This window comes from Cydia pomonella, chromosome 1, assembly GCF_033807575.1.
Source record: "Cydia pomonella isolate Wapato2018A chromosome 1, ilCydPomo1, whole genome shotgun sequence".
NCBI classification, from domain to species: domain Eukaryota; kingdom Metazoa; phylum Arthropoda; class Insecta; order Lepidoptera; family Tortricidae; genus Cydia; species Cydia pomonella.
The window spans coordinates 40,982,501-41,004,839 of NC_084703.1; the positions used below are offsets into that span (position 1 = coordinate 40,982,501).

General features: G+C 36.3%; 1 protein-coding gene across 1 annotated transcript in view; it reads right to left on the reverse strand.

The window, feature by feature from the left end:
- Positions 1 to 13,186, reverse strand: part of LOC133523613 (exosome complex component RRP4) — a 32,033-nt gene extending 18,847 nt beyond the window's left edge. Inside the window, exon 1 of the mRNA XM_061859305.1 lies at positions 12,946 to 13,186. Within this exon, the coding sequence (XP_061715289.1) occupies positions 12,946 to 12,953 (8 nt within the window). The 5' untranslated portion in view covers positions 12,954 to 13,186. The remainder of the gene's footprint in view (positions 1 to 12,945) is intronic.
- Between the last annotated feature and the right edge of the window lie 9,153 nt (positions 13,187 to 22,339).

The following is a 22,339-nucleotide window of genomic DNA, read 5'->3' on the forward strand; positions in this document are numbered from 1 at the left end:
GGTAATTAGATTTGTTTTTGTAAATAAATATGCTAATTAAGAAGATGTACAATGAAATGACGGTCATTATCTTATGTTTAACAAAAAGTGGGCGGCAGTGTTCCAGGGGCTTAGCTTTATCAATACATCTTACAGCTTTCTTTTGTAATATTAAGATGGTATTTATTAGAACACTGTTACCCCATACCTCCTGACCGTATCTTAGAATTTTCTCAAAATGTGCAAAATAAACTGCCCTCAGGTCTGTTGGATTCAAAATCTTGGATAGGTTTCTTAACGCATAACCAGCACTAGCTAGTCTTTTTCTTAGGACATCTATTTGGTTTGACCAGCGAAATTGATTGTCTAATTCAATACCAAGAAATTTTGTGTTTTCCACTCTTGAAATAGGTAATGGAAGCTCATAGGAAATGCTGTCTGAATGTCTGCAAAAATTTATGCACATAGTTGGTTTTATCTAAGTTCATTTTGAGACCATTACTTTGAAACCAGTGTAACAATTGTGTCCAAGTAAGAGTTGTATCAGCTTCGAGTGAATGTCATTATTTTGAATTATTATACTGGTATCGTCTGCATAGAGGTATGCTTTGCCTAACGATATATTATATGGAAGATCATTCATAAAAATAATAGACAGCAACGGGCCTAATACCGATCCTTGTGGAATACATCTACTTACCAAGTTTCAACAGTATAGTTCTAATCGTTTCGGAAAAAAGTGGCTGTGAAATACGGACCGACAGACAGACAGACATGACGAATCCATAAGGGTTCCGTTTTTGCGCTTTGTTTTATTATGTATCTTTTTTTTTCGTTTTTTTTTTGTTTTGAAATGTTATGTCTTTATTATCAGTTCTGTTGTATACTTGTAGATTTTGTACGAGATCCTATGATAAAATAGGTATAATATGTTTTCTCCGGGGTGAGAGTCTGGTGATCTGTAATACAGGTACCTACCTAGTTCAGACTCCAGTCTCTCACAAAGGATCATAACGTCATCTCTTGTTAATCCTATTGTGAAATTGTTACAAATCCTTTGTGAGCTGATAAATAAATATTTTTATTATTATTATTTGGAGTTTTCATAGAAGGCCTAGAAATATTGGAAAAAATAAAAATGTGTTTTTTTTTCTACTTTTCGATTCGAAATTACACAATAACCGTAAATGCCAAGTACATCATATGTTAGGCCGATTTTTAGAAAATTTCAAGGACTGTTATGTATTAACCATGTGCCCCTCCCCTTGATCAACATCAATTTCTCCACATTTTAATAATATGCTACTATTGGGAATAAATGAAATACCATGAATACCTATATAAAAAAACTTTCCTACAAATGAACAAAGAAAAAAACAATACCTACCTTATAAGGTAGCTTAAAATTAACATTCATACGATTCATAGACCATACAGGAGTGAACATCTAGCGTCGAGTAGCGGATTTATCAGTGCAGCTACTCAGTCGCGACGAACGAAAAGTCTAATGCTCATTAATTTACAGCAAATATTTTCCCGGAACTCTATTTTTAACTCCTTCTGCTTGTAATTATTTGTAAATTTTTAAGCAATTCACTTGTCAGTCGCGACACCCGTGCCAACTAGTGTCAAGGTTCTGATAAATCCGCTAGATGTCGACTACGAAAATAATAAGCGTTTTGGTACCAAAACTGATGTATGGAGTTGATCACTGTATGCTTACTTATTTCTCTATGGTAGAAGGGAACTAAAATATGTATAGGTATAAAGTATACGCAAGGATTTTTCTAGGAACCTTGTATTGATATTTAAAGTAAGGAATTGTGTCGTCTAATTGTCGGCTTCTGGGCGATCCTATCGCGGATCAGCGACCCGTGATAATTATAATGAGATATTTATATTTACCTATACGCCATTACATGTGCCCCGTAACCCCGTAACCCCAAGGTATGATAATGCTGACCAGACGTCCGAAGTCCTTTTAATGGCCGCATAATTAAGCCGATGTTACACTGTCCAATTTGTTGTGATTTTTAAGGTGCAGTAAGTTGGCCAGCAAAGTTTTTGAAAAATCGTAGCGTTTTTAGATCACAATAGGGTTGCCAAAATTGTAAAAAGCAAACTTGTGACCTTTCTCTAGTAACTTCATCGATTCGAAAACTGGTTTCTTGACTTTCGCTCGATAGAAAAATTCATGACCGTAGGTCTAAACCTTACCTTAAAAATTTGTTTAAAGTTTTGCACAAAAGCAAAAATATGAAAATTGCTTCTAAAAATACGCAATTTTACTTTTGACTGAATTCATCGATTATTTTTTTTGTTGAACTTACAAAAAATTATATTCATAACATGATATCCGCGCTCTCGGTCCCGGACACACAGTAACCGCGCTCCCGGACACGCACAGCCACCTCGCTCACGCTTATGCTTCGCAAAGTAAAAGAACCTGAATCCACGGGGCCTTAAGTGTGCAGTAAACGTGACAGTAAAAAGTTTGTAAACGGAACTGAAAATATCTAGGCCTTCTCGTAAATATCCTGATATCGTGAAATATATCGTGTGGCGAAATTTTTTATTTTGTTTCACTCGGTGACAAAAAAAATTTAATCCTCGTCCCTGAAACCCTCGTAACGCTCAAGATTCCACTTATCAAAATTTATTGGGATCTTTCGCTTGCTTGGGTATCAATAATAGCACGAGCAGTTAAACAACAACTTTGTCCCCTTGTAAAAGTTGTAAAATAAATAACAATTTTCTTCTTATTTGCTGATAAATTGGGTTTACTTACAAGGAACCTCTCTGACGACGTGAAAATGTTACAAGTTTTTTTAATTGATGTTTGTGACTGGTTAATAAATATTTAATTTCAAAGTGTGTTATGATTATGGACACATGATCAATGATATAGTAGTTACGTAGTTAGTACTTAATAAGTAAGTTAAAACACTCACTCACTTAATAAGTGACTCATACCTATATGTACTTGTATACTCTTCAGCCGAATAGTGCTCATCAGTGTGCTTAAATAGCACCTTAACATACCTACCGCAGTCGATGTCCAGCTGAACCACTCACCTGCTTACATATATATACGAGTAAGAAGGACTCTACGAAGCGAAAAAAATACGATATAATTTTTTAAACCTCCTTTTTAGTGTACAATAAAGAAGAAAGTTCGAGAAAAAATTGTTACGTAGCAATTGCCTAACTTGTTGAAAAATTAACTTCAAAATTTCTTTCCAACGACAACAAATTATCTTACGTTATCAGAATATGCCTTAATTAATTTTAAAACTAAATTGTCAATTAATATTGACAATTTATTATAATTACAAATATTACAATATCACTGAAAATTTCATCTTCTTTAATAATATTCTATTCACATTTCTTAAATATTAATATTTTTTGAGATGTTGACGAAAAAGAAAATGTCTTCTTTTTTCCGCCATTTTTGTCTACAGCATTCGAAGTTTTTTGTGTGAATAAACGCTTTGAATACATTTTTCTATGTAAGTATCATTTCAAATCCAATGAGGGAGTGGTATCTCTATTTTTCACCATTTTGAACTTGTCGAGTAGACTATTATGGAAGATTTTAGATTACAAAAGGCTATGTATTATTTATTTATGTAGTTTATAAGCATGGTTTGCTTTTTTTATTCATTCAATATATTTCTTTCTCCGCACAAATTCTAGGTATCTCTGTTTGGCCCTATGGTTGACGAGATAGAGGTTGAGAATGCATTTGGCATTAAGTCCGCTAATTGTACATGTTGTATATATTTTGTGCAAGAAAGTTTAAATAAATAAATTAATATATGGATGGAGCTATAATTTTATTTTATTAGTATTGTTATTATTTTAATTTTTTTTGGCGATCATGATAGAAATTCTTATAAGTTTGACATTAATGCAAATTAATTATGTAATTGTCTTTCATGAATCATGAAATAAATCATCTAATCTAATCTATTATAAGTATGTAATTTTATTTTGAACAAGTAAACCTGCTAAACACATTTACTTTAATGATAGTTGTATATACGGATACTTATTAGAACTGAGATAAAATAGGATAGTGTAATTGGCACCTATTGCATCACGACTCGAGCATCTAGCCGACCATAATGATATTATATGTAAATGTGACCTGTGATATGTTGGCTTAAAGTGCATTGTTAATTAGCTTGCGATGACAAGCGCCTGCTCTGCCATAAAGGCATATGATCGATGTTATGATGTGGACCGGTATCTTTCGTCTCTTTCGTATTATCATTACAGTATTGCCCCCGTTGCTTGGAGGGGTTAAGCAGTGTCAGCATGCAGTTAACAAAATCGATACTTTTAGCCATAATAAAGCAACAGGTCACTTGTAAAACAGTGTTTGAACAGAAAATGCAGAAGTCAAGTTAATTAATGCAGTAGTCATGCGATGATTGCGATGACTCATTTTGATAGTGTGGTCGAGACTTCCGCGTCGCTAGACGGACACGTTTCAGTAAATAATTGTGATACCTATAAGTTACTAAAGAAAGTAATCTGAAAATGCCTGAAACAGCAGCACATTATACATGTATTTTGTAGGAAGTTAGAAAATTCATTGACAGGGAGGAATCTTGGCTTGCAATTAACTGAACTATAATAAATCATAAAAACTTTTTACAAAAAAAGTAAACCGACTGCAAAAAGAATGAAATAAATTATCTTTTTTTAAGTAAGTATATGCGTTACCAACTGATATGTTTGAAGTCGGTGCCAAGCCAAATTTTGAAGCATACCATGGTTTTGGTGCGGTTCGATAAGGATGCGGCTGTATAAGTAAGTACAATACGTTGGATTGCCTTACACGACAGCAATGAACATACCTACTTTCTGTATGTATAATAAAAACACGGTCGAATCTTCTTAGCGCAGTCCGTACCATGTTTGTCGGTATATTAGTATCAATCCAATACGTTTATTTGCCGTCGTAATTTTTAAAGAGCTATTTTTACTAATTTTCGAACTGTTTATAGCACACAAGTGTGGAATTGAGACTGAGTTATTTCCAGTTCCTTATCCAGAGAACTTCATTTCATAATATAAAACAATTCAAGGAACGTCTTCAGGGCTTTAACTTTTTACCTTCATGCCATATTTCACCTAAATCGGTTCAGATGTTTAGCTGTGAAAAGGTAACAAAGAGATAGACAGAATTAAATCCACGTTTATTACCTATTACTACAGTTGTAATGTGATTCATAGACATAAAGCTGATTATTTTTGACCGGTATTGTTACTATTTGGCTTGGCATCGACTTCAAACATATCAGTTGGTAACGTTTATACTTAAAAAAAGGATAATTTATTTCATTCTTTTTGAAGTCGGTTTACTTTTTTTTGTAAAAAGATTTTATTTTTCAGTTTTTAGTTTTAAGGCATTGTTAAGGGCTTTTGAGTGACGCGTGATGCATGAATGAAAAGCACAATCATGTTAATAAATAAATTCAAAACAATAAATCATGTTATAACACATTCTTTAACTTTAATTAATAATCAAGATTTTCCTAGAGTCCGTCTGAGAAATCATTCCTGCCACTAGGTATTCTAAATCTATCCTCCGCCCCACCACTGACCCAATCCCTCAACCCCACAGCACATCAACTTCTGATCACTGAACCCCTCGACCCTGAACAACCAAACTTTCAACCGCCAATACCCGACCTCTCAACCCCAGACCCTTAAACTCCTAAACCCAACCCCCAATCCGTCAACTTACAACTTCCGACCACTCAACTCCTATTCCCCGATTCCTCAGCTCCCAACCCCTCAATCCTGACCCATAAACTCACCGCCCCCATTGCATCTTGCTCATACTGGTATCCTATTAGTGCGAGAGAGATATATAGAAAGTAAGTTACGAACACGTCAGCTAATATGTAGAGTCAAACTCGTGGTAAGGCTACAGTTGCAGTACATCAAATTGGTAGTTTTCGAGAGGAAATGCTTCAGGTGTTTAAGAATACAGTCATATCACCATACATGTGATATGACTGTATTCTTTCACACAAAAAAAGAATTACTCTAATCGGATCACGGGTGTCGGAGTAATTGATGAACATACTACATAAAAAACCCTAAAAAGCGGCCAAGTGGGAGTCGGGCTCGCCCATGAAGGATTCCGTACCATTTATGACGTATTAAAAAAAACTACTTACTCGATCTCGTTCAAACCAATTTTCGGTGGAAGTTTGCATGGTAATGTATATCATATATTTTTTTAGTTTTATCATATATCTGTTATTTTAGAAGTTACAGGGGGGGGGGACACATTTTACCACTTTGAAAGTGTCTCTCGCGCAAACTCAGTTTAGAAAAAAAATGATATTAGAAACCTCAATATCATTTTTGAAGACCTTTCCATAGATACCCCACACGTATGGTTTTGATGAAAAAAATGTTTTCTATTTTTGTGTGAAAATCATAATGCGGTTCATAGAATACATCTACATACTTACCAAGTTTGAACAGTATAATTCTTATAGTTTCGGAAGAAAGTGGCTGTGACATAAACGGACAGACAGACGGACATGACGAATCTACAAGGGTTTCGTTTTTTGCCATTTGGCTACGATACCCTAAAAACAAAGCTAAAAAAAGCTTGTACTAGGTACTAGGCGACGATATACATACGTATTTAGTTACAAACATACTTATATACATAGAAAACACCCATGATTCAGGGACAAATATCTGAGTTCATCACAGAAATAAATTCCCTTACCGGGATTCGAACCCCATTACCCCTAGGACAGGACAGACCGGTCGTCGCTATAAATTAAAACAATTTTGGCGTCATTTTATTTAAAACAAGCAAACATTAATGAAACGTCAAAATTAAGTCTAAAGTCAAACTCTTTTTCAAATTCTGGTAATATCTTGCCAATGTTTAAAAACTGATGATTAATACTTATTTTACAGGATTTATGGTAAGTATACAACCCATTATTGGTGCCACGTCCATCATAGGGGTATTTACTATAGCTGTTTTGGGGTATTATTGACCGCTATTGTAACCATGTGTTTGACTTGGCACCGATTTCAAACATATAGGTACTGATTATATGCTAACGCATATAAAAGGGTTAATATTTTATCCTTTATGAAGTCCGTATTCTTTCTTTAGACATCATTATTTAACTTTTTAATTTACATGCGCTACCTTCAATTTGAAAAAAAAACAACAAAAAAAAGCTATCAAATTAACTAACTTGTGAAATCGGCAGGAAGTCACAAATGTTGAAGTGTTGTGGAAATGCGATGCGTGGGCAGGCGGGCGACGCAAACCTGCTTGGCTGAGCTTGTCTAATGATCTGGTTCCAGCGGTGGCGCGCCGCCGCGTCCGTCCAGACTTGGCGGCGCTACCTACCCGCCACTCGCCGCTCGACTGTTCAATCCTATTCTAATAACTTTGGAGGTTAAACCCATCGTATCTTTACGAAAACGTAATAAAAGTGCACGCACAACTATACGTAGGTATGTACAGTCAGCGTCAAATACTTTGTAGCAGTCAAAGTGGCCAAATAGTTTGGTACACCATGCTAAATGTATGGTGTACCGAACTATTTGGCCACTTTGGTTGCTACAAAGTATTTGACGCTAATTGTACCTCAAATCGATCTAACTACCTCTCAATACGCAAACCAAATTGTATCGTGAATCATTTCATAAATGACATACCTACATGAAGAATTTTTGAGTATATATTTCTGATTTGCTATTTAGGGGAAATAATTTAGATACATTTATTCCAAGCTTTGATTTACTGGCCATTTTCTACGTTAATATTTAGGTACCTACCTACCTAATAGATATGTTGAAATGTGTATTACATGCAAATCATTTAGATCTACATGCGGTGCAATGGATACTAGAGTCAGACCAAGATAAGTTTGCAGCGATTTTGATAGTGCAAGTGCTATTTTAAACGTCAAATAATACACTTCAAATATTCGCAATAACGGCCTATTTTACTAGACCGCAAAGAGAAGCATGGTATTCAAAACTGACATCAATAAGCCTTAAAAGCAAAACAGTTCAAAACAGAAAATGTCATTACCATCTAGATCTCAAAATTTCGTTTACATTTGGTTAAGTTTTGGAAGAGGAAAAAGTCAACTACTAAACATCGTTTTTTGAGATTTTAATGCTACCACGGATACTACACGGATATATTCACCTAAAATATTTAAATCTCAGCTCCCGTATCCTCTTAACACTTGCACAGATTGGGCTATCAAAATCGCAGCCATCTTATCTTGGTCTGACTATAGTCCGAGTAAGAAAATAAAATCATCCGCTTCAACAACTGGGTAAGTTTATAAAAAAGGTAAATTTGCTAATTTATCATACGCTTGTTTTAACTTAACACACGTAAAGGGGCCCACTGATTAACAGTCCGCCGGACACATAGAAATAGAAGCGTTTATCATGTCTCTGGCCCGAACAGTATCGGCCTGTCAGTTAGAACAAAAAGTTGACAGTTCCGAACAACTGACAGGCCTGTACCGTCCGGCGGACTGTTAATCAGTGGACCCCTTAAGCTTTGGGTACTAATACCTAAACACCTATTGACTTCGTGTGTCCTGTGTCCATTGTTCTTAAAATAACAGTTTCTCTGTTTCTATAATGACACTTAAAACCGTCTATTAGTTACTAGCCGACAAAACCAGTCTGTCCACCTAGGTGGACGTTTAGTTTTTTTTTTCGTGTCTAGCAACCTAGTTAGTTTGATGTTAATTTTTTTAACTTACCTTACTGTCTACTTGTTTTTTTATTCTTTACTGACTACCTAGTTAGCTTTATTCTAAGCCGAAACCCTTTCACTTAGTAATGTAATGATTAATAAACAGTTACAAAAAACCATTAAATTGAACATAAAAAATCAGAAATATAACATTTGAAAGAAATTTGTAGGTAGTGTAAAATCTACTTAACACGTTCACAGTCACATACCTATATATGGGTCACGACGGCTTCACAAGTCTTTGCCCCGAACATGGGTCACTATAGCCGTTGTTGAGTCATTACGGAAGTAATTTGCTTGGACGTAAGGGTAAAAATTGAGTGAGGGGGCCGGGACGCAACTGCGGCGGGGTGAAGCTGTTGGATCTGGGTAGCTTCGGCTTGCTGGTCGCCGAAGCCGCTCGCCTCGCTCGTTCCCGCGCTCCGTCACAGCGGGCGAGGGTTGCCCGTCCTCCGCGCCTCCGTTTTCGCAATTGCTCTCTAGGGTTAGGATAGACAAGACCACGTGGATAGTGGGTTGTTCTGATTCGGTTTTAGATGACTGACATTTTGGTAACCTTCTGGTTTTGGTGACCTTATGGTTGGTGGTGTGGTATCGTATCACGTGGGCTGATTTCGCTCCGCCTGCAACTTTGCCGATTTTTCAACTCAAACGTTAGCCACCTTATAATATCAGATTACCATTCCTTTAATATGCATACGTCTCAATTAAACTGCTTAGAGACATGTTTTTGCTACCAACCATTTTTTTGCTGATAAGTTTTAAAAATAGCTGATCATTTAATTACTTCCCAAACCTAACTAAGACAAAACCTCTTTAACCGTTCTGACAGCACTTAGATCATGGAGAAAACAAAATCTCACACTTGATGAGATACGATTTAAAAAGTAACCAGATTCCAATGACATTTAATTTGTCACTTGCTATACTTGCTATGGACAACACAAAGAGGGTGACCATAAATGTCGTAAATAAATTAAAACTTTTTTTGAACAGTATAATACGACGACCGGTCTGGCCTAGTGGGTATTGACCCTGCCTATGAAGCCGATGGTCCCGGGTTCAAATCCTGGTAAGTGGTTATTCGTGTGACGAGCATGGATATTAGTTCCTGAGTCATGGGTGTTTTCTATGTATTTAAGTATTTATAAATATGTATATATTATATATATCGTTGCCTAAGTACCCTCAACACAAGCCTTATTGAGCTTACTGTGGGACTTACATAGTCAATTTGTGTAATAATGTCCTATAATATTTATTTATTTTATAATGCCATAAGGCATCCAGTCCGCCATTTGTACATTATTTCTGTGTCTTATGCAATAAAGTTCAAATAAATAAATAATTAAAAAATACATTAACGCTAATCTCATAAATACTGGTACGAACAGTTGCTTATAAGTTACCGAATGCGTAGGCTTGGTCCAGCTCACGTCTCCTGAATTATCCTGTATATACGAACTTATATTCCAAACATAGAACTATTGAATAACTATTATTTAAGCTCTGAGTCATTGAGGTATGAGTTACAATATTATGTGGTAGGGCATTTGTAACTCGATCTGCGGCCTTCACCACTCCGCTGCACTGGCCGCATGTCTGTGCATTCAGTAAGCCCTTAAGAATGCCCCTTACTCATTAATGCCCTTAATTGCTAAGACAGCTCTTTAAGAAAACGTTACTAACATTATTATTATGACCAGCCAGGTGTTCACGTGTACGGTGTACACATTCTGGAAACAATAGGTGTTCTTAAACAACAACACAAACAATGATCCGTGCATCGTTACAAGCGAATCAGTAGAAGTCAGGGGGCCTACCGCGAAAACCGAATTCGCAAATTGCGGGGATCTTACCCTTTTACTCTCATTAAGACGTAATTAGAATGACAGAGAAAATGCGTGCAATTGACGAACTTCGATTTTCGCGGTTATAGGCCTGACATCTCATAAGTAATAAAATTGTTACCCACAGGAGCAACAGTCACAATACATAAAGGTGTCATGTGTATATCAAAATACAAGATACAGCAACTGTACATAAATACAATATGTAGGAGTGTAAGAATGTCCTACAATACTGTGTTTTTTTTTTTTAATATGCTTTTAAGGTACGACCCACAACTAACGAATTTACCTACTGTCTTGTGTCACTAAACTTGAGTTCAATACATTATGACAAAAAGCGGCCAAGTGCGTGTCGGACTCGCCCATGAAGGGTTCCGTATAATTTATGACGTATTAAAAAAAACTACTTACTAGATCTCGTTCAAACCAATTTTCGGTGGAAGTTTGCATGGTAATGTATATCATATATTTTTTTTAGAATTTTCATTCTGTTTTTTTAGAAGTTACAGGGGGGACACATTTTTCCACTTTGGAAGTATCTCTCGCACAAACTATTCAGTTTAGAAAAAAATGATAGTAAGAACCTAAATATCATTTTTGAAGACCTATCCATAGATACCCCACACGTATGGGTTTGATGAAAAAATATATATTTTTTTTTAATTTTATGACGTATTAAAAAAACTACTTACTAGATCTCGTTCAAACCAATTTTCGGTGGAAGTTTGCATGGTAATGTATATCATATATATATTTTTTTTATTTTTCATTTTGTTATTTTAGAAGTTACAGGGGGGGGGGGACAAATTTTTTCACTTTGGAAGTGTCTCTCGCGCAAACTATTCTGTTTAGAAAAAAATGATATTAGAAACCTAAATATCATTTTTGAAGACCTATCCATAGATACCCCACACGTATGGGTTTGATGAAAAAAGATTTTTTGAGTTTCAGTTCTAAGTATGGGAAACCCCCAAAATTTATTGTTTTTTTTTTCTATTTTTGTGTAAACATCCTAATGCGGTTCATATAATACATCTACTTACCAAGTTTGAACAGTATAGCTCTTATAGTTCGGAAAAAAGTGGCGGTGACATAATCGGACAGACAGACGGACATGACGAATCTATAAGGGTTCCATTTTTTTGCCATTTGGCTACGGAACCCTAAAAATGATGTTAATAAAGTTGTTGCTAGTTCTTTTGAGTTTATTGAATTTCAAATGTGCTATATTTTCAAACATTTGTTTTTGTTAGAATAGAGTCGAAACAAGAAACTCTGCGAAAACGTGTTGTACAATTTAAAAATTCTAACTTAAACAAGTTTCTATTATACATAACAGAAAGTTAAGTTTCTATTATTGTATATAGAATTATTGCATCCTTGACTATAAATCGCAAAAGTGGTAGTGGCTGGCCAGCGAAGATAATAACCAAGGCAAGCCTGAATTGTCTCCAAAGCACTTTTGATTATATGAATTCCATGAGCCAACGAGATGCCGCCAATTTTTTAAGTGTTACTAACCGTACATTTGTTGATCATTAAAAAAGATAGTTCTGAAGGTAATCCGGAAAACACGGATCAGTAAAAATCGACCATTATGTCTCAGTGTCGCTAGATGACTCGAAGTTACAAAGGGAAATCATTCAGTTTGGATGATGAAAGTTATTTTCCTTTTAGCAAAACTGATATACCTACCTGGAAATGGTTGATACTATACTAGCAATAACACTACAATACCAGCCCGCGTAGCCAACGTGCCTATCGTTCAGGTTCACGCTCCGTGGCGAACGAAACGCAACTGTCACAGTCGCACTAATTTGGAAGAGTGATAGAGAGAGATGACTACGCTACGCTACGGAGTGTTAACGATTGTATCGTTGGCTACGCGGCCAGGCAATATCAGACACAAGTATTATGGATAAGTTTCAGCAGACATACATTACAATTCTTGGACTTCAATAACAAACCATTTATTTGTATGTAAGAAAGTCCGAGCTCCCACGAACCTTCCACAATGTCGGCTCATTGATAGTTTTTTTCGCTGTTTGAGTAGTTGAGTGTACATATAAAAATAATTGGAGAGCTGAAAATTGTGCCGAGTTAATAAAAATGACTAAGACTTGTGTTCTGAAAATTATTGCTTAATAAGAACAATGTATCGTAAAAAGTTATATGAGTAATTCTTCAGTTCTGAAATACTTAATTCATTTTTTTTTTATCACCCGTTACAAGCTTTTGAGGACAAATTTATATTCTATCAAAGGTCATCTATTTACCAGTCGTATTAAGACTGCAGTTATAATTATAACTATAAAATAATATACATACCTATACATTTTTTGTCAGTATCGCAAGTCGAGTGCATGATGCATGAGTGAGGCCTCCATGATATGGGCACTTGCACGTGATGTCAAGCAAATCGCAATCAATACATTTTCCTAACTAAATAGCCATGGCAAACTCAATCGCACAGGTTACTGCGCTACCTAGCTCTGTAATCAAAGTAATATACAGGTACGCCACATTCATAGGCTGAAGCTACATTGCATTTTATATCTACTTTATAAATACTAGTACTTAGATAGCATCATGCCATTCAAACGTATTGTTTCATACCTAAGTACCTATAGGCACAGTCAGCATCAAAAGTAGCGGATCAAATAACGTTTCATAAGTATCTACCATTATGTAACGGCTTAACAAAAAGTGATGTCTTTAATATAGAACAACTAAGATTGTAAAAGATATACTTTTGAGCGCGAATTTTAGAAATTTATCTATATTTGGAAAAGTTATCCGGAATATCAGATACTTTTGGCGCGTTATTTCATCCGCCACTTTTGATGCTGACTGTACCAAAAGATTTTAATACCTAAGTTTAAGTGAAGAAAGAAAGGAGCACGTTTTTAGGGGGAGAGAGGGGGGTCAAGAAAATATGACGTGTTGTAACAAGGGGAGGACTAACAAACTTTGTGGCGTCACTTTAACTTCATCTGTAACCGCAAATTGTTTTTTTTTTTAATTCGCTGTATAACCATGATTGGACAAAATAACAATTTAATTTAAGTTTAAATTGTAAATTGCGGGTTCAAATCCTGGCTCGTACTAATGAGATTTTCGGAAATTATGTACGAAATATCATTTGAAATTTTACCACTAGCTTTTCGGTGAAGGAAAACATCGTGAGGAAACCTGCATACGTTTGCGGACCCATTCTCTCGCGCCCAGCAGTGGGACGTATATAGGCTGAATTATTATTATTATTAATTGTAAATTACGTTGAAACCAATTGCAGTACCTATCTCTCATTAAACACGTAGAAAACATAAAAGACATTCTCAACTTTAACGCGCAAAGTTGTAGACATTTGAAAAACATCAGTGAAATGTCAAAGTACTCCTATTTTCTTATGTTTTAGAAACCATCTAAGTCTAACTTTGCACCGAGTTAAATAGAACAAAGTGGAGGAGGGTCTTTATAAACGGCATACTTTCATAGAAATTGGACATTAATAATGGCATTTCCACACGTTGTCATTGCAAAATTTGCAAATGCCATTCAGAGTTAACTGGTCCGACTGTATTATTGTTGCCGTTACAATATCAAAGTAAAGAGCTCGTGTCGTAGTACATTACAGAACAATTTTTTTGTACAGTCAGCGTCAAATACTTTGTAGCAACCAAAGTAGCCAAATAGTTCGATACACCATATATTTAGTATGGTGTACCGATCTATTTGGCCACTTTGACTGCTACAAAGTATTTGACGCTGACTGTACAGTGAAAAAGTAAATTCCCCTTAGCTCCGAAGTTTACCAACGAAAAACTCGTAGATTTCTAATATCTGAATAGTTTGCGCGAGAGACACTTCCAAAGTGAAAAATGACACCTCCAATGTGTGCCCCCCCCCGCCCCCCGCCCCCCCTAACTTCTAAAATAACAGAATGAAAAATCTAAAAAAAATATATGATATACATTACCATGCAAACTTCCACCGAAAATTGGTTTGAACGAGATCTAGTAAGTAGTTTTTTTAAATACGTCATAAATGGTACGGAACCCTTCATGAGCGAGTCCGACTCGCACTTGGCCGCTTTTTATATTTCTATCCTATTTAGTGTTTTTAATAATTATCTGGTGCTTTATTTCATGCATGGTATGAAATAATGTATATTAAATACAGTCGAATACCCTATTGCGGGTATGTTCCCAGTCAACCATAGGGCAAATCTAAAATGTGTCAAGTTGGGTGCAGTGGCAAAAAAATACATGTTACCTCCTTTTCTACATAATTAGGCGTAGGACGCTGTCTTTTTAATTTCATTGTATGAAATCTAAAATCAACAATAATCGTTCTTTTACCGGTCTCCCTCATTGAAGTTGGTTTTTTTTTCTTAAAAATTATTTAATTATATAGTTCCAATCTACTCTCTCTCTCTCTCTCTTTAATTATATAGTTCCAAGCTACTCTTTCTCTTCTGATGATGGGCTTCGGTAGCAGAGTTGGTTAAGAGCGAAGTGATTTTATCCATTTTCCCTTAATATAAAAATATGTAGTATCGCTTACAGATGCAATGATTGAATAAACAATCGTTTGTTTTGCCTTTGAAATTGTTGTTCCTTAAGTATATTATATTATCTAAGCCTGTATTATTTACAGGTCAGCTACCCAAAGGATATACCGTACATATACGTATTCATTCAGGCAATGTGACGTTCGTTAGCAAACCCAAGACCACTTCGTTAAACATAGGTACTTACTTATATCTTTTGAAAAAAAAAACTGGGCTTCGTTTATATATTTAAAGTATTTAAACACACAGTATACAGTAACACTTACAAGAACTTTAATCATTTCATTTCTGATCAACCTGTATAAGACGGACATCTTTTCACACACAAGTGACAAAGGTAATGGGTACCCGGGTACCTATAGGCTATGACTAACTACTGCTTAGTACCAATTATGGAAAACATAAATTTATGACCATTACATGGTTTTAAGTTACAAAGCACCTGGCTATTGTTTCGGAATGACCAACATCAGAGTAAATTTAATTTGTAAGTAGATATTTTGTTATTCAATTATGCGGTTAGATATTATGAAAGTAATGTTCAAGCTTTATTTACTTCTTACCTACACTTACTCATTTATTTTAAAGCATGTAAAAATAATTGACGACATAGCTTTTTTCTAATCACTATTTAATAAGGGGGAAGTTGGGGGGTGCGGTGGGGGTGGCAGGACAAAACGGTTTCCACTAATTAATCTTAGCAAATCACTTTTTTTAACGAAACTTATAAACCTAGAATATATTATGCTGAAGCGATCGACATCAAAATCAAAGTGATTTGTTAAGATTTAGTTCGTGGAAACAGTTTTCTCCCGAAATGGAAATTTCATTTAAAATGTACGGTACCTACGTTTGACTAGGATTGCAAAGCTATTCTTTCCTCATGTTACTCAAATGTGCATAAATAGAATTGGATACCATTATTGTGATCACGTACGCGACGTAGGTGATGTACGATATTGACAAGCCTGCCTGAAGTATTACTGACATAATTTCAGTTGATGCGTCAATCAATTTCGGTTCTTCGGTTCATGCCTACCAAATTGAGAGAAGACTAAGTCAAAATAAGCGTTTGCTGTCAATTACAATAATCCAGCAATAATCACATAGCGTATAAGTACATAGCGAAACGATCAATCGGAGGAGTCAATCGAAATTTTAGTGAATCGCCTTCAATCACGTAACTGTGCTTGATAATCGCTTCAAGCTAGGCTGTGATCAATCGTAATTGGCATGGCTACCTGCTTGCCAAGCAAGCTTCACCGCCTCGGGACCCAACTAAAAGTTTGCCGATCTAATTTTATGGTAATGCGTGACCGGTGGCGCTAACGCATCGACTCGGGGTGAATGCAGCTTGTCTACTATTTAATTTAAGTGCGAGGCGCCACTTTCACTGCGCGCGCGTACGCGCAAGTCGCAAGACCGAGACCTCAACCGGCCGAGCCTCACGCATCCGGCGCGTCGAATGATCACATTCAGATAACATGAGGCTTTTCACAAATACTTACTAATATATGTAACTACTTAGAATGACTATACCGGATTAGTTAGCAATTCTTATATCACGTGTGTTCGAGATGCGTCTATTGTTTACTTATCTACCTACAAATTCTGATATATTACAGACGCTATGATGACATCAAAGCCGCGCTTGCCACTTATCCAGGACTTAAGTCCCATTAGTGATTTCTTGTGTAAATCTTGTCTAATGCTGAGCTAGGGCATGTTAAGGCAGGGCGCGGGGCGGGGGACAGGCGGCATCGGCTCGGCGGCGCTTCGCCTGCCGATAAATTATACACGCACACCGACACACGTTACAACTAACTCGACCCGCACACTCTTACACCATGTTTCCAAGTCACTGCACACACTAGTAGGTATATCCGTACGTTTCAATGTATCCAGAACACTGACAGTGTCCACAAGCGGACCTATTTATTTCCTTTGTGCCTACGCTATTTCAGTTGTATTTATCAGTCACATGTTTTGTATGCAAGTTGGTTGGTACCGCACATGTTAATAGTGGCGTAGAGTACAAACATAAACACAAGAAATCGCTGGTTGACGGTAACTTGTGAATCTGGTGATCGAAGAGCGAGCGACTTTCTCGCACAACGTTTTCGTTGCATCCCAATGCTGATAATTGGGTTGCAACGAAAAAATGCCGCCAGCATCCTTGGTACGGGTATATACGATGCCTCAAGGCCCTACTTTAGATTTAAGCTAGTTTTAAATTTAGTTTAGTATTTGTACAGTTGCTATAATACCTCTGTATAAATTATTATCTATAATGTAAATAAAAAATAATAATTTTGAGCATATTTAGTATATTAATATTGAAACTTTTATATAGGCAACAAAAATACCTTTATTAAAAAAGTTCTTTTAGTAAAATATCTTAACCGTTCTGAATGTTAATGTAGCTTTCGGGTAAGCCGTTCTTATTTTAAAAAAATCGGCCAAGAGCATGTCGGGCCATGCTCAGTGCAAAGGCAGAAGGCAGGACACTTTCGTATTATTTAGGTGCATATTACAATTTGTAATTTCTATTAGTCCAGTCAGGAACTGGATCATTCGCCCGAGACGGCATGTAAAAATATGCACCCGGGAAGACCGGTCACATCGCAATCGCAAATAATCCTATCGCAAAACAGATTCCTACAATAGCGTGATGAGGTATTTGATTGCGTCCGGTACGCAACGCGCGTGTCTGTAGCGCCAATGTGTCGGTGGCTTAGCGTGGTGTCGGTTTCCGAGAAGCGGTTAGATGTGGCGCGGGCGCAGGGCGTGGGCGGGGGGGGGGGGGGCCGGGCGCCTGCCCTGCCAGACAACTTGTCGCTGAGCCCCGCTGCCCGCAGCTCCTGCCCCGTTGCCTCTCAGCAAATTGCTTGGCTCACCCATCGTCTAACCTGTTCGACGCATATAACTAATGTGTTATTAATATACTTAACGTATAACTAAATTGCGTTCTTGTTAGCATATTTGGATGAACTGAATTTTCCATTAGCTCTGCTCTGGGCTTAAAAAATCAACTTAAGTACTTCTAACAATATACTATAGTTATATCATGTTATGTTTTGGCATGTTATTTTTAACATGAAACGTATCAATAATAGATAGGTAACCTACCTTGACCAACACTATCTGCATAGTTTCACGACGAATAAGTATGAAGATTATCAAATCACGACACGAGGCTGGGTAAGCGACAAAGCGCACTGACTAATTATTTGTTTTAGAAACCGGGTCAAACACGCACTGCACTCCTCGGATTTGCAAGTAGGTATTCTGAATCACATATTTCCACTGCTTTTCATAAGTATGTTTCGTAGCAAGAGCGTCGCCAGCTAATGGGCTAGGGGTGAGAAGAGGGGGGGGGGGGCAGTTGATGTGGCCTACGGCTGAGGGGAGGGAGAGGAGCATACATTTAGTTTTTTTTCTCTAGGGCGAGGGGGTAGGGGGACGGTGCAGGTGCCCCTTGGCGATGTCCTTGTTTCATAGGATTCGTGGATTAACAAGTCAAACAAAGCTGCTCACCGTATCTAGCTTATCAGGGATTATGTGACAGAAGCACCGAGGCATCATCTCAACCCGTTGCGCCACGATATTTACGACTTCGATTACGTCCTCTCTCGGGTGGTCGTGCACATACCAATTGTACCTACTTACATCTTATCAACCAGAGTTTATCAAGTGGCAAGCGGTTACATTTTAAGATGACTAAAGTGTAACGAGAATAAGACAGTTAGGTACCTACTAATTCATAGAAAATACAACCATATATCACATTCACCATTATTTTAAATAGGTATTCCATCGTTGAAACGTTGGGTTGGCTACTTATTGCGTAAAGCGTAAATGAAATAAATTGATACCTGCCTACCTATATCACGTAAGTAAACTATCTAACTTGGCTACACTGTTTTGGCAGTTTGTTTAGCAGCAAAGACATTTTAATACGAATTTGGCGTTATTTCTCAATAAGTATCCTCAAATTACTTATCTAAATCGGACCTAAAAGCATTTTTGATCTCTAACAATTGAAACATAGTTTTACAGTTTCATTCACAGCACGTCATGGTCGGACGTCGTTCCTGAAATAAGTAAAAAGTCACTGTCACGGCATTGACCCTCGTTGCGAGGCGAAGCGTCCGACATTCCGCCAAGGTTAATGAGATGACTGATTCTACAAATTTGTCAATGCGCGTCAGAGTCAGAGCCCTCCACTCAACTCCGAGTGGGACGGATGTGCGAGCTTTTTTATACCCTGCAAAATACGGCATACGCAGTACATTACCGTTGCATCTCATACCTAGTTAAAATACATACTTAAAATCCGAACAATTCAGTACCTTACGTTTTAACAATTTTATTAGATGTCTTCTCTTTTTTTGTATACCAAATCGGTGGCAATGAAGCATTATTAATAGTCGTAGTTGTAGCTCATGAAATACGGCGCTTTATGAACAAAAGATTTCCTTTGGCAGTTCTGGTCCTTAGGACTCTAGGATTGATTTAAGGGAGGTTGGGGGGATCTTAACTTTACCAGACCGAGTATGGTATCGTTGTCATACAAATAGGAGATGCTGAATTTATTTATGGTATCATACTGACACCATTCCGTAGTAAAAACATTTAAATATGAAAAAAAAATCTTCTTCACGCTTAAACCACTGAGCCAATTTATTTAAAATTTGGTATCGAGATAGTTTGAGTCCTGGGGAAGAACATAGCATAGTTTTTATCCCAAAATTCTCCCCTTAAGGGTGTGAAAAGGGAGGTGAAAGATTGTATGAGGAATCAATAATCGCTAAACCGATTTATGTGAAATCTACGTCTACATCATTGATTTAAGTAGGTGAAAATGATGGGTGTGTAATGTTTTAAATAAACTTTTTTGACGAAATTTCATGTTGTATAATTTGAATGGCATAATTTTGAAATGCAGAAATGATGATTTGGTATAAAAACAAATATAATAAAAACGAATTGCATAATTTCGAAAGTAATTATATTTTAGTAACATAATAATGTATTTGCATAACAGGCAACCAGTATAATGTTCACTTTGTACACTATTTTATACTCAGAACGTTTTTTATTCATGAAAACCAACATCATAATGTTGAAGGTGTGGTTTCACAATCAAACCACGTCAAATCGTTCATAAACTGTATTTGATTGAGTTTGCTAAAAGTTAAACAACACTGAATTACTAATTAATAAAGAAACATAAACATTATATTTGCATGGAACATAATCGATTTTTCTAACCGTCAAACTTACCTACGTCCGTACCTTACGTCTGTCGACATATATCATTTTACCGCAAAGAAGCCGCCAGTGTGGGTTGGTACCTCTGTGGTTCCTAGAAAGGCATATAAACGCCAAGTGAAAATTAACAAGCAAAAATACCATTTCCGAGACATATGGTTCTGCCCATATGGTCGCAGTTTTACCTAACACACCTCCTCGCTTCGCTCGTCGTCGTACCTAACAACGACCAGCTTTAAAGTTGAAAAGATAGATTGTTGTATAATTTAATAGTTTGATTGACACCAAGTATATCATAGATCATTATGTCACCTAATCATTCGTTAAAATTTAGTACTACATTTTAATTATTATTCGAAATGTATGTTATAACAAGTAAAATTATTCCGAAGGATTGCAATGAAGAATGTTATTATGATTATAGAGCATTCTGTCATTAAATTAGTATGACTAACAACTTTATGTGTTTTGTTTTTGTACATAATGTTTACTATGAGTTTCTATAGTACTTAAATGAAATTATGCTAAAAGTTTGGATTAAAATTGAACGGTACCCGAAAAGGATACAAAGCTTGACTTAGAACCGCCGTCTTAAATGTCGTCGACGCTGAAAAACCTGCATCAAAAATCGGGGGACTCCGACTCCCTCCTTAAATGCATTTTAGGAACACAAAGATTAATATAATTCTGTCAAAGCAACTTACAATTCGTTCAGAGAACGTCGTATTTGACCGTTGTATGTTGAGTGCAAGCACAACTACAGCGTTCATTGTGTGAATGCATCGTTAGGTACATTCGTTACACGGATCTGTAGAAGAATTTGCACGTACCTACTATAAATAAATAAATAAATAAAATAAATATTATAGGACATCATTACACAAATACTACTACTACTACTCACTACTACTATGAATTGTGACTTACATTTTCTGCCTCATATTGTACTCGTATTGCTTAAGCAGGAGCAGGAGCTACAACGAGTGAACGATACTTTAATTAGAAACCTCAAAACTAAACAGCGCACAATTGTACCGAACACACCCAGCTTACTTAAGGGATAAATTGTTGTGCATAAACTAAAGCTTCTTTATTCGGTTCTGCCCAAAGTTTTCATATCTACTAGTTATCAATTAAATAGCATTACATTGTTTAAAACGTATACTTTTCAATATCACTTTAAATACAAATTACATGCGATGAGACTTAATTACTTTGTATAAACATTGACACAATAGAACAAGCAACTGGAATAGGCAAGTGTCTTAATGCAATCAAATTAAAAACGTGTCTACTTAATAGTCCTAAAATAGAAGCAGATGACAAAACACAATCATCGGTTATAATGGTTTATTGATTGTTTTAAATACTAGTAATTCAAGTAGGTAAATAATTTAACTGAATTCCCTAATGGACACATTTAAATACATAGGTAAGGTTAGGCCAGGTATTCTTGCCACGTTTCTAACTTTCTGAGTGAGACCTTATCTATTCAGAAATATCTTACGATTTTTAGGCACTATGAAAGAATTCGCTTTATTATACGGTAACCGCATTTGGCCAGCGTGGGGACTATAGAGGCAGAATTATTACGGTCAAATATATACGCTTTAAGACATATGGATATTACGTACTAAAAGCAGCGCTCGTAAGTAACTGACTATTGGTGGACTTTATATTTTTGCAATAAGATTCACATTGTCGATTAACATGGTGATAACACCTTACACCAACTATAATCCTAATCGGTGGTCAGACTTATTACTAACTAGCCTGCTGCCCAGCAGTTGGCAGAACTTTATACATGTGTACTGTCCCCTAAAAGTTATCCAAGATTATATTTCTGAAAGTAGACCAAGTAGCATAGTTTCATTA